The 12,506-nt window shown below is 35.6% G+C and overlaps 2 protein-coding genes across 2 annotated transcripts in view; one reads left to right on the top strand and one right to left on the bottom strand.

Moving 5' to 3' along the window:
* The window catches only part of gpam (glycerol-3-phosphate acyltransferase, mitochondrial), a 23,617-nt gene extending 18,983 nt beyond the window's left edge, over positions 1–4,634 (bottom strand). Inside the window, exons 1-4 of the mRNA XM_037691443.1 lie at positions 4,462–4,634; positions 1,074–1,212; positions 794–913; positions 408–481 (exon numbers count right to left, since the gene is read on the bottom strand). Of these exons, the coding sequence (XP_037547371.1) occupies positions 408–481; positions 794–913; positions 1,074–1,157 (278 nt within the window). The 5' untranslated portion in view covers positions 1,158–1,212; positions 4,462–4,634. The remainder of the gene's footprint in view (positions 1–407; positions 482–793; positions 914–1,073; positions 1,213–4,461) is intronic.
* Positions 4,635–7,781: 3,147 nt separating this feature from the next.
* Positions 7,782–11,443, top strand: LOC119423670 (60S ribosomal protein L19). The gene is made up of 6 exons (XM_037691075.1): positions 7,782–7,813; positions 8,596–8,702; positions 8,795–8,917; positions 9,177–9,297; positions 11,058–11,168; positions 11,251–11,443. The coding sequence occupies exons 2-6, from the start codon at positions 8,597–8,599 to the stop codon at positions 11,375–11,377; spliced, it is 588 nt and encodes a 195-aa protein (XP_037547003.1). The 5' UTR covers positions 7,782–7,813; position 8,596; the 3' UTR covers positions 11,378–11,443.
* The last annotated feature ends 1,063 nt before the right edge of the window (positions 11,444–12,506 follow it).

Consider the following 12,506-nt stretch of genomic DNA (forward strand, 5'->3'; position numbering starts at 1 on the left):
TACAGTTTTTATCGGCTGTTCTTACAGTTTTTATCGGCTGTTCTTACTGTTTATATCGGCTGTTCTTACTGTTTATATTGGCTGTTCTGACAGTTTTTATCTGACTGAGTTCAGCCTTATAAGATCAGTGGCTACATTGACAAGCACTTTAAATTATTTATCCATCTCCTTTTCCCCTGTTTCACAGATCAGATCTTTTGACTTCAGCTATTCATTGTAAACACGTTCAGAAGTACGGCGCATGCTTGAGTTGTGCTGCTGGCATTAAACACGATGAGCCTTTGCTCTTTGTGCACGGTGTAAAAGTTGATTTTGTTCCTTGTTTTAATGTGTGGGGCTGCTAAATGCAAACTACTGTAAATATGATGTGAAACCCAACAACAGGAAACAGATTCAGCTGTGTTTACCGAGTGTGAGTCTCGTTGATGTAGATGACGTTGCGCAGGCCCAGAGAGGGAATGCTGGAGTTGAACAATTGCTCCTGCAACGAAAACAAACATTATCCAAAGGTTAAGACCTTAGACTTTATTCATTAGTATAATTTGGTCAATCACTGATCTATTTGGTCACATCTGAATTTATTTGCTTTAATGTTGGTTTTAAAACAATTATAAGAGAATTAAAAATCAATTAACCAACTATTAACTTGTACAATTTTATTATGCATCCAAACTTCTTGGCACCTGCAAATTGTTTGTTTTCTTCAGTTTTACAGTTAAGCTTTAGAAAATAATTTTCTTAGTGGAGACTAAAGTTCAGTGAGTTTGAGATAAGTGCAATGGAGGAACTTTACCCAGCTCTGTGGAGTACATGAGTGGCAGCATCGGCCCACAAAGGGCCTCTTTCTGTTCAGCAGACCCTCCTTCCACGTCCTGGCAACTGAGCGCAGGACTGAGGGGCTGGTGCTCCGGTCCTAGGAACACAACCACACGTGCAACTCAATTAGGCTCACAATAGTTAACATTAAACAAAAAAGGTCTGCTCAAAGGAACATGTGCATGCTGAAACCAGATTATCTGCTTTTGATCTGATGAATGATGCACGAGGGCGATCTATTTACGTTGGTGACTTACAGAGTCTTCGTTGGGATGTTTCCACCGGTTGCACCACTGCTCTCCATTGTTGACCTGCAGCAACAAGCCATCAGGCAGCTCCATTTTCACTGCTGCCCTTTCCTCTAATTCCAGATCACACACAGCAGCTGCCGACAAGCTGACGATACATAAAAACATCAAGCAGCTGTTTTAAAATGATTCAACATGGAACATGCACATTTTTATTTTGCCATTCTGACCACTGATGTCATTTGGTCATACTTCTTTTAAAACGAAGGTACGATAGCTTTTTTTTAACAATATGAGTCCCATGATTATCACTGAAAATGTTTGCGTTTAAAACATTGTGGCAACTCACAGGGCTGGAAACAATTTACGCAATTTGACTTTACTGATTCACAAACTTTTTTTATTATTACTTTATTTTACCAGGAAGAAATTCATTGAGATCATCAATCTCTTTTACAAGGACGGAATTGATCTGATCATTTACTTTAACCACACTTTAACTTTCCTAATCCCATTAAAAACACGTAATCTGATTTGAATACTGATTTAAAATACACTTTTGTCTTGAAAAAGAGATACTGCTCTTGAGCTGAATGAAACTGTGTCTTAAATGTACAAAGTTTTAACTCCAACAAAGATTCTACTTCATCATAATTTTTATTTGAAATTTAAATCAACTTCAGCTCCAAGTAATGCAGCCATAAAAATAGACAGAGAAGCAGCCGGCTCATTTTATAACACTGCGTTTCTACAATTTCAATTCCAAAAATGTCGGGACATTACGCAAAATATAAATAAAGAGAAAATGCAATAATTTGCTAATGTCAGAAACTCACATTTTACACATAAATATCAAATGCTGAAACTAACAAAAATTTTATTATTTTTAATAATATAAAGGCAATTATGAAATGTATAGCACCATCACATCTGAAAACGTTGGAACAGAGAAAAAGGTAAATCAATTAGGGATGCACGATATTGGATTTTTGGCCGATATCCGATATGTTAAAACTTATTTGGCCGATAACCGATACCAGTACCAATATTTGTTCCTAGATCTACTTACAGAGACTACATAGTTTTCTCTGCTGTGAAATTAAAACACTACATTATTCTGCATGGCCTGCTACCAAATGCAGATGCAAAAAAGGGGGCTGAAAATGATGCAACACTATATATATATATAATCTATACCGGTATATATTAAAAAAACAGCACCTTTTATCTCTGTGAGTTATTTTGATGGAATGCCGATGTCCGATATTTAACTTTATCGCTAATATCGACCGATACTGATACCATGCCGATAATATCGTGCATGCCTAAAATAAACAGGTGCTATAAAAATTAAAAATAAAAAAACAGCTAGAGGAAGATTTTACAACTAATTAGGTTGATTAAGAACAGGTCAATAGGACTAGTATAAAAAAAGTAGATTTCAGAGAGGTTGAATCATTCAGAAGTAAAGATGGGCAGAGGTTTACCAGTCTGAAAAAACTACCAGTACAGTATGTCTAAAAATAGTGGACATAATGTTCCTCAAAAGGGAAATAGGAAAATAATTGGAAATGTCCCATCAACTACAATTTAAATCATTAGAATATTTAAAAAATCTGCAGAAATCTCAGTAAAAAAGTCACAAATGAATGAATGAATGTGACGATTTTAAGCTTAACTTTATCTTAATACTGATCCAAACCTCTAGTTTTGACCCAGCTCCATTAATGCACCTTGGCTAAATATCTTTTGTTTTCTGCACTTTAACGCAGCGCCTTTACACGATCACTGAGTGTAGGTTTTAACTGAGGTAAGACAACTCAAGACTCACATATTTATAATATCTGTAAGGTGTTAAAAACGAAATAACTGGATTTTCAACAAATTAAGGATTTTTTTAAAACAGAAACAGGATTTTCTGCTGCTCACTTGGTTTGTTTTCTCTTGCAGCTCTAGCTCCACCTCAAACTGAAAAATTAAAATGATCCATCATACGTCAAACATAAAGATTTAACCATTAAATTACTATAAAGATAAAGCTGTAATTCGCTATGTATTACCAGCAGCCACAATAAAATAAACGACTGATTTAAGTAACGCCAATTAATCAGACATTGGTGACATTTATTTTAAATGGATGTCTTGTAGAAAAAAAAAATCTTTTATGTTTTTATGTGTGCAGATGACAGGAAAAATCTTTACAACCTGGTGCTGTTTCACAAAAGATAAGAAAACGTGCACATCTCACATGTAAAAACAGATGAGCAATATGCTGGTTTTGCTGTTTGGTTAAGACTCGTCTAGGTTATCCAAAACACACACACACAATTTATAAAGAAGTTAAAAAATGTCTTTTACCTTTATTCAACCAGGCAAACCCCTGAGACATGCTGTGCTAAAATACGCTTCATGCAAAATGGATGGGTTTGCAAAAAAATTAAAAATAGTCAAAAGAAGCGACTCGTTCAAGAAAAAGCCAAACAAAGCGAGCACAAACATATTCAAAGGAAACGGCCACGGTCTGGAAACAGGTTAGTGACTCACTTTATGAATGAAAGCTCAGTCGCTCTGCTTTGTACAGTTTGTGTGTCATCACAGGGGTGAAGGAGCTCCATCTTGCTTATCACCACCCAGCATTTTACTATTTGCAATGAGAGCGTGCACTGAGGGGAACTAGATTTACTACAGTGGTGCAGAGTAATCCCATCAGATGAGGAGACTTTACTGCAAACCAAGCATTATGGATCATATCCAACCCATTCATCTGCCCTCACCTTCAATGTGCACAACAAAAGGCTGTCTATACTGTCTACACATACTGTAATCCCCCCCATACTGTCCAAGCTGTCTGCAATAACCAGGTCAAACAGAGGAGGTCTTTGTGACAGATGGGCAGAGCAGCAGACAACAATAGCCCAAACAATTGTAGTGTGGCTTTACTGTACAGTAACTTTAAGGAAAAAGGCTCTTAACATCTGGTTAGACTACACAGGACTCCAGGTTCTGCACTGTGACACTAAATGGGCTTCACCTTAGACCAAATCCCAGGGATTAAAGCTGTCACTAAACCGGTTTAAGCTACTTTAACGGGCATGCATTAAATGTTGGCAGAGGGTCATGAATGGCGAGACGAGAAGACCCGCATTCTGTCAATCATTTTTTGATGTCAAAGTCAAAGTTAGCGAAATAATGTCAAGCGTTCCAGAAAACTATGCGCCTCTCCATATGCCTACCGGTGTCCACAACGTGGTGGGAGAGCTACTTTCACTGAAAAATGTGTTGTTTTAGTGACAATAAAGGAGCCGCAGTGAGCTACACGCGTCCCAAGCCCGGTGTTGTAGCTGCTAGCATCGATGCTAGCTCGCCAGAGACGGGCTCGTGAGAGCAGAAGGCTTACCTTAAATATCGTGCTGCGCTGATTCATTTCTCAGAAATAAGCTTGAAGAGTACCCAGAAAGAAACCGGGCAAGCCGAGGAGCGTTTCAGCGCCTTGGGCTTTCGAGCGCAGGCTCCGCTCTCCTGCGAGGAGCGGACAGCAGTGAGGATGGACCGCAGCAGCACGCCGTGTCAGCTGTCAGTGGTGCAGTGCCGCCGGAGGCCGCTAGAGGGCGGCGCTGTGCCACTCCCGTCTGTGACGTCATCACCTGTCAAAAATAGCGTTGGGCTCGGAGGTCTGTCTTTCCGTTTGAAATGTAACTTTTTACTCAACAAATTACCCATCAAATTGTCCATATTTCATCAGAAAGCCTTTCTAGCTTGGAAACTGGTTTTTGTCCACAATTTTTCACCCCATAAAGCTCTACTTTGTAATAACTGCAATACTCTTATTATCATCTTTTTTTTTTCTTAACTGTTTCAAAAAATATGTCAACCACATCCTTTGTCTTTTTGATAATACTGGCAAAATATTATCTGTTAGTTGATTATTAGCTAATATTAGATAATATTATATATCAAGCTGTTTTGTTACTATTTTTGCCATCTTATTTGTAAAAAACAAACAAAAAAAATCTGTATGCCTTTTATAACAGTCTATTGTTGTCGCTGTTGTCCATTGTTGTCATCATTCTTTGTTGAAGTCTTTGTAAATGAGACCTCGAGGCTCAATGGGATTTACCTGTCTAAATAAAGGTTGAATGAATTATCTTAGGAGAAATTTCTGTTTGTCCATGGTTTTCCTATTCCTTTCAGAGAATTGAATATGCTTACCAATGCTATTCTCAAATAATTAATTCAACTTGTTAAAAGTCATATGTGTTACAGTGAAGTTACAAAAACTCTACCCACGCTCTCACTGGAAGGAATTAAACTAACAGATAAAAAAGAAGTAACAATAGGACACATACGCCATGCTTTCATAATAAAAAAGTGTGGTACCCAGAGGTAAATTTTATTGGAGAGCTCAAATTGGAGAAAGGCCTGGCTCTTACTCCACAAATACAGTATCTCTAACAAAGCCAAAGAAAGTTTAAAATGTTAATATACAACACATATCCCTTGAATTTTATCATAGCTAAATTCACAGATATTAATGACTCTTGTACTTTTTGTAAAAAATAAAAAACTTGGAAACAACATCAAACTTATTTTTTAGTTGTGACATATCCAAAAAAAATTTGGAGTGACCTTGAATCTCACATTTTTCAATCGATAAAAATTGCATGCACATTAAATCTCCAAAATATTATTTGCTACTAAGTCTGAAAATTGTAAGTTTGAACATATACTCAATTTTATCTATTTATATACAAACAAAATTCATCCACAAACAAAAATTTGCAATTTTGATACCACATTTTATTAATTTTCAGTCATAACTAATCTATCTGATTGATTCCCTTAAATTGATTAATAATAAAAAACTATTCAAAACCAAAAAAGTCCAAGCATACAATCCAACAATTTTCAATTTTCAACAATGAAAATTGTTGAATAAAAAAGCTAAATTGTTTCTTTTTAATTACAAATTATATTTTCCTGAATCCTCTGACTAAATTTCAATTTTACTTTCATTTTCTGTTTTGTTATTCTTTATCTTTTTCTTTTCAGTCTGTTCTTATATCTCTGCTTATCTTGTATAATTTGTACTTATTTTACAACACTGTTTTGGAGGTGCTGTTTGTTAATTATAATACCTGTTTGTTTTGTACATTTTGTTCAATAAAGATTTATTTAAAAAAAAAACCTGGGCTTGGACCTGCAGCCTCAGGATGACAGGCCCACAGCACTAACCACTGATCTACCGTACACTAACAATGCAACAAAAATCAGAAGTCTGAATCAGCCTAGAAACCTTTAACTGGCAAAAACAGATGAGCAATATGTTGTTTTGGCTTTTATGTTCAGATTCTTCCAGGTTATCTAATAAACAATTTAAGGTGAAGTCAAGTATGCAGAGAAAAGTGTTTTGTTTGCATTAACCTGATTTCAGAATTGCATATTAAACTATTTTGAAAAATTCCAGTTGATTCTTTCAAATGAAATCATATGGTATAGTTCAGAAAAAAACATTTTTATTTTTTATTTCATAGTTTGCTATATCTCCTGCAAAAACAGTTTTTATGAAAATCTTTACTGTCATTAGAAAGAACAACAAAATTATATGTACCATAGTTCCTGTCAGTGCAAAGAAAGTAACACAAAAAATCTTACAAGACATTTTTCTTATGTATAAAATGTATCTGTGTGTGTAAAGAATGTACATAATTTTGTTGGATGATCACAGTTTAGGAAGTTGGTTGCAGATTAGCGAAGGGGTTATTTATACTATCTATTTTTAATAATATCAAATCTACTTGATTTGTAAAATAAAAATAACAATTATCTTTATGCACAGTACTATATATAAAACCACTGTTTTTGTTGCTGAAACTTTGAGTCATGTTTAGTTCATTCTGATACTTACATGATGGGAAACTGTGTACACAACATGATTGTTAATAGATTTGCTTATGTCTGTTAAAAATAGTTGTTTTTTTAATCTTTTTGTACAGATAGACCAACCTACTTAATAATAATAATACACAGAACCACAGCAGAAAGCCTGAACCCACATGAGCTGCAGATTTCAGACCCCAGAACCAGACAAACATCTGCAAAATTGTATCCATAGACGTATATTATTGTATTCCTATAGAGTTTTTGCTTTAATCATTGACTAAATGTGACATATACACAGTTGATAGAAAATATCAGGTGAAAGTTTTATTTTTATTCAGCAACTGAGTTGTTAGCCAACATTTGTTTTCTCAAACATGTTGTGCTCTGCAGAACTCTTGAGCTTGTTAGATTGTACATGAACATATACACTATGGTTGATTTGTTTTATACTAAACCCTATAATAATTTGTATAATAATTTTTAAATAAACAGTTGATGCTTTCGCATTAATATGCTTTGCAACAAAAACACACTCTCAAAGATAAAAATCAAGCGTTTTACAAACGTTGAAAGTGCGACCTCTAGTGGTTAAATTTATGCACTGCACGTACTAGACCGTACCATTTTGCTTGTTCAAAAACGAGGGAAACAAACTGGATCATAAAATTTATTTATTTTAATATGTTTATGTACCGAATATATTATGCTTTAAAACAACTGCTTTATTCGTTTAGTTATTTTTAATATTAAATATATACTTAAAAATGTATTAACGAGTCATAGTGGAGTCACCCACGATTTTATCAAAAATGGTACAGTCTGTTTTGGTTTATTTCCTCCGTGTCTGTCAAGCTAGCGGTAAACACAAGGTAAGTTTTGACATTTTTAAGTGTTTCTCCTCAATATAGTAATCAAAGTGTATTTTATTTGTATTTATTATACTGCGTTTGAGATTCTAGCATTGGTCTGATGTTTTATGAAGAGAGTTTTTCCTTTTCGGCCTTTGCTCGAGAGGTAAACAAACTAACCAGGGCATGTATCAACATGTTTAGCTGCAAACAACACCTCAACATTTCAACCCTACTTATCATTAATAAATAAAATAAAGACAATTAAAAACGTCATGAAGGTAGAGGTAGAATTAGGCTAGATAAACTGTTTAAATTTTGTTTTGGACAGAAGACATGATTCAGTCCTCACTACTAATATGCTATAACAAGTAATAAAATACTAAACACTAGTAAATAGGTTTATTTATTGTTTGAATTTAATATGCAGGGCGCTGTCTGCCACGAAAAGACTAAATCAGTTTATTTAATTTAGCTTCAAGCATTGGAATAACTAATCATTTAGCTTAGAGCTAAATATATGGGACTAACCTGTTTAAATGAAGGTTGAATGAAGGAATTGAGCCTGAAATTAATTTAACAGATCGTCACTTTTTAATTCATATCCAGCAAACATACAGATTTTTGACGAATCTATTTAAAAACCACAAGAAAAGCTTTGAATCCTATTCTGTTGGCCCACTGAAAAGCCATCATCTGCAGTGTGCATATTGATTTATGTCCCACTGTCATATTTTAATGCCACACAAATAAGACAGCAGTGTTGTTTTAGTTAACATTTAATGTTATCTTTGTTCATCCAGCATGCTCAAACTCCAGAAGCGCCTGGCATCCAGTGTCCTGTGCTGTGGCAAGAAGAAGGTCTGGTTGGACCCCAATGAAACAAATGAGATTGCCAACGCAAACTCACGTGAGTTGCTTTCTTTACGGTGCACGTTGCTTTTTCTCCATCAGTTTGGCTTTTAAAAAATGTTTGTCTGTTGTTGTTTATTTGGGCTGCAGGCCAGCAGATTCGAAAACTGGTGAAGGATGGGTTGATTATCAGGAAACCAGTGACCGTCCATTCCCGCGCTCGTTGCCGTAAGAACACCCTCGCTCGCCGAAAGGGACGCCACATGGGTTATGGTGCGTGTTTGTTCATCTGTGAAGTCCTTTTATGACTTGTTTTCCTAGCAAGATGAGTTTGATTTTACCGGCTCCATCACATAAATATGTATTTGTATTCTTGCCAATTTCACAAGGGAAGAAGTCAATATTTCATATTATTTTTGTCCCAGATCAACGTCTGTTTTCCACTTTTAATGTTTATAATTCAGAGCTACATATTACTATGGTAGTTTCTGTGGGATCTTAACGCTACATATTAAATGTGCTTATTTGTCAGGTAAAAGAAAAGGTACAGCCAATGCTCGTATGCCTGAAAAGTTGACGTGGATGCGACGCATGAGGATCCTGCGTCGTCTTCTTTGTCGCTACAGGGAGTTGAAGAAAATCGACAGGCACATGTGAGTGTGGATCTCAGCAGTGCGCGCTAGAGAATAAACTCGTACTTTATAATGCCTCTTGCTCTTCTGTGATGCATAGATTAATATTCTCAGAAAGTTAAAGTTTTATTTAGTTTTTTTTTTTAAAGTTCTTCCTTCATTTTAAATGTGGGAAGAACAAATTTCCATCATCTGTAAAAATGAAGAGGGGCTTGTGATCTTTTAAAGCCATCCAATTAAATAACGGTACAGGGATTAAACTGACGCTGCTTTCAACCATTGAAGAGAACCAGAGCCACGGTTTGACCCAATCAGAGCAGAGCAGGGCGGGTCGAGCTGTTTGGAGATACCAAAATTGATACGTCATCACCCCCTGTCCCCCGCACCGTGCCCTGACCTCACCGGGACTTTTGTATCTAAAATCTAACTTTGTATTAATTAAACGTGAATTTGTTCGGAGCGTCGTCGTCATCGTACAGACGTGCATCTAGTGCATGTGAACAAACTGTGGGTCAGAGAGAGCACGCCGTCGCATACACTGTGACGACTGTGTCTGCTGCTTGAGTTCTTATAATTAAACAACAACAACGCTAAGACGAATATTTTATGCCCCAACTTATATAAAAAAATGTGCATCTTCATTAAATTTTTTTCACTCATACTTGCAAAGTTCTCTCAGAGAGTCAGTAAAAAGGTGTTTTGTAGTTTATTATAAATGTCTGCTGAATTCAGTTCCACACTGTGTTTTAACAACAACAAGGTGTTGTGGCTGTTTGGATGAGCTAAACTTTATATTAAGAACCACACTGTGAGCTAAATTCAATAAATAATCATATATGAAAGTAAATAGTATTAAATAACTGAGCTGAAATCCTGTAAATATAATCCCTTTGAAAGAAATTCATTCAGCCGTTTTTTAAACAACAATTGTTTTAGAAAAATCTGTAAGTCTGGCAAAAAAAAAAAAACAAATAATAATAATTTATACTCTGCAAAGGACTTGTTCTGTAATTTTTTAAATATATCTGACAACTTCTGAATTGAAAACACTGAAATGACAAAAGTAAACAACATAAAAAATGTTTAAAACAGTCTCTACCTTCAGAATGATGTCTAGATGGTGTTTCATTAGAAAACACTATACTGTGTACTTTTACTAAGGTCATGTACACAGTATACTGTGTACTTCTACTAAGGTCATGCACAGATTATACTGTTTACTTCTACTAAGGTCATGTACACAGTATACTGTGTACTTTTACTAAGGTCATGTACATAGTATACTGTGCACTTTTACTAAAGTCATGTACACAGTATATTGTGTACTTTTACAAAGGTCATGTACACAGGGTCATGTACGCAGTATATTGTGCACTTTTACTAAGGTCATGTGCACAGTATACTGTGTACTTTTACTAAGGTCATGTACATAGTATACTGTGCACTTTTACTAAAGTCATGTACACAGTATATTGTGCACTTTTACTAAGGTCATGTGCACAGTATACTGTGTACTTTTACTAAGGTTATGTACACAGTATACTGTGTACTTTTACTAAGGTCATGTACACAGTATACTGTGGAATTTTACTAAGGTTATGTACACAGTATATTGTGTACTGCTACTAAGGTCATGCACAGACTATACTGTGTACTTCTACTAAGGTCATGCACATAAGGTCATGCACAGACTATACTGTGTACTTTTACTAAGATCATGTACCCACTGGGTAACCTCTCGGTGTAGAATGTCAGTTTTTTTTCTGCTTTGAATCTTGCAGGTACCACAGTTTGTACCTGAAGGCCAAAGGTAACGTTTTTAAAAATAAGCGCATCCTGATGGAGCACATCCACAAACTGAAGGCTGATAAGGCTCGCAAGAAGCTTCTAGCGTAAGTTGCTTTTGTTGTCAGTTAAACAACAGGTTCTTGTGTCCAGTGAGAAATGAATGTTCTGTGCTCGTTACCTACTCAGGGACCAGGCTGAGGCTCGTCGCACAAAGACGAAGGAGGCCCGTAAACGCAGAGAGGAGCGTCTCCTGGCCAAGAAAGAAGAGTTCACGAAGAACTTGTCAAAGGAAGAGGAAGCAACACAGAAATAATTTAAATTCATATAAAAATCAGGTTCAGTGTTTTGTTGTGAATAATACATTTGATAAAAGGAGTTATTTGTTGTGGTTTATTGCTTCCTGGTTAGATATAAGAATCTAAAATAAATGACACAGAAAAGCTGCCATCATTATGGGGAGTGTGAGATTGCATCAACACAGTACAATTTGAAAGAAACTTTTATTTTGAAGTGCATAGATAAAACTGTGGCATGGACTGTCCAATAGGTGGCAGTACAACACCAAACACTGTATAAAATGCCTGGAAACTTCTTTTATTCTGACAAGACCAGTCTACAAAACAACTGTGCTGCTTTTTTCTAAATAAAATATTCATGCAGCCATTTCTAAAAATACTTATAAATGTAATGCTCGTCAGCTGTCAGAGGTGGACGTTCGCTCAGCTCACTGTTTGCTTGGTCTTGGTTTATTTTGGATGTGGAAGCTCATTTTTAATTCAACAGGAACAAGTCACGTTAGAGTGGTTCCCATTCTGCCAGCAACAGTATTAAGATTAATTCATATTTTAAAAGTTGCTTATAACTTCTAATGATAACTCATTTACCTCCTAGGTAATTAGAGATTCTCTTTGTAAACCTCGAACGCTCTTTTAGATGTAGTTTGTGTTTATACTACCTATTTTATGTTGTTTTTTACATGTGACTAAAATAGTGTTGTGCTGAATGAGTCTTCCAATCATGTGTGATGTTGGTCAAAGGATTTACATCTATTTTATTTTGCTATTATTGTTTTTTTTCACCCCACTTCTCCCTAAAGGCATACGACATCCCAGCCTACACTACTGCATCTGCATTCACACAGTTTAATGAAAATTATTCAACTAGAGAAATTGCATTTCCTGCGAAAATGCAGTGTGAATGCTTATTGCAGAAGAACTTGCTGAAAAACAGCTGAAATTAGCTAAAAAAAAAAAAAGCTGACATGGAAAAACAAGTCAAAATTAGCAGAAAGAACACATGTTTGCCCAATTGGGCTTAAAGAAGCAGACATGAGCACAAAAAAGTGCAAATTATCTGAAAAAAGCTGAATTTAGCACACACAAAAAACAGCTGAAAAGTAGCAAAAAAATCTGAAAGAAGCTTAAATTTCCAAAGGAAGTGAA

This window comes from Nematolebias whitei, chromosome 17, assembly GCF_014905685.2.
Source record: "Nematolebias whitei isolate Nwh7 chromosome 17, NemWhi1, whole genome shotgun sequence".
Taxonomy (NCBI): domain Eukaryota; kingdom Metazoa; phylum Chordata; class Actinopteri; order Cyprinodontiformes; family Rivulidae; genus Nematolebias; species Nematolebias whitei.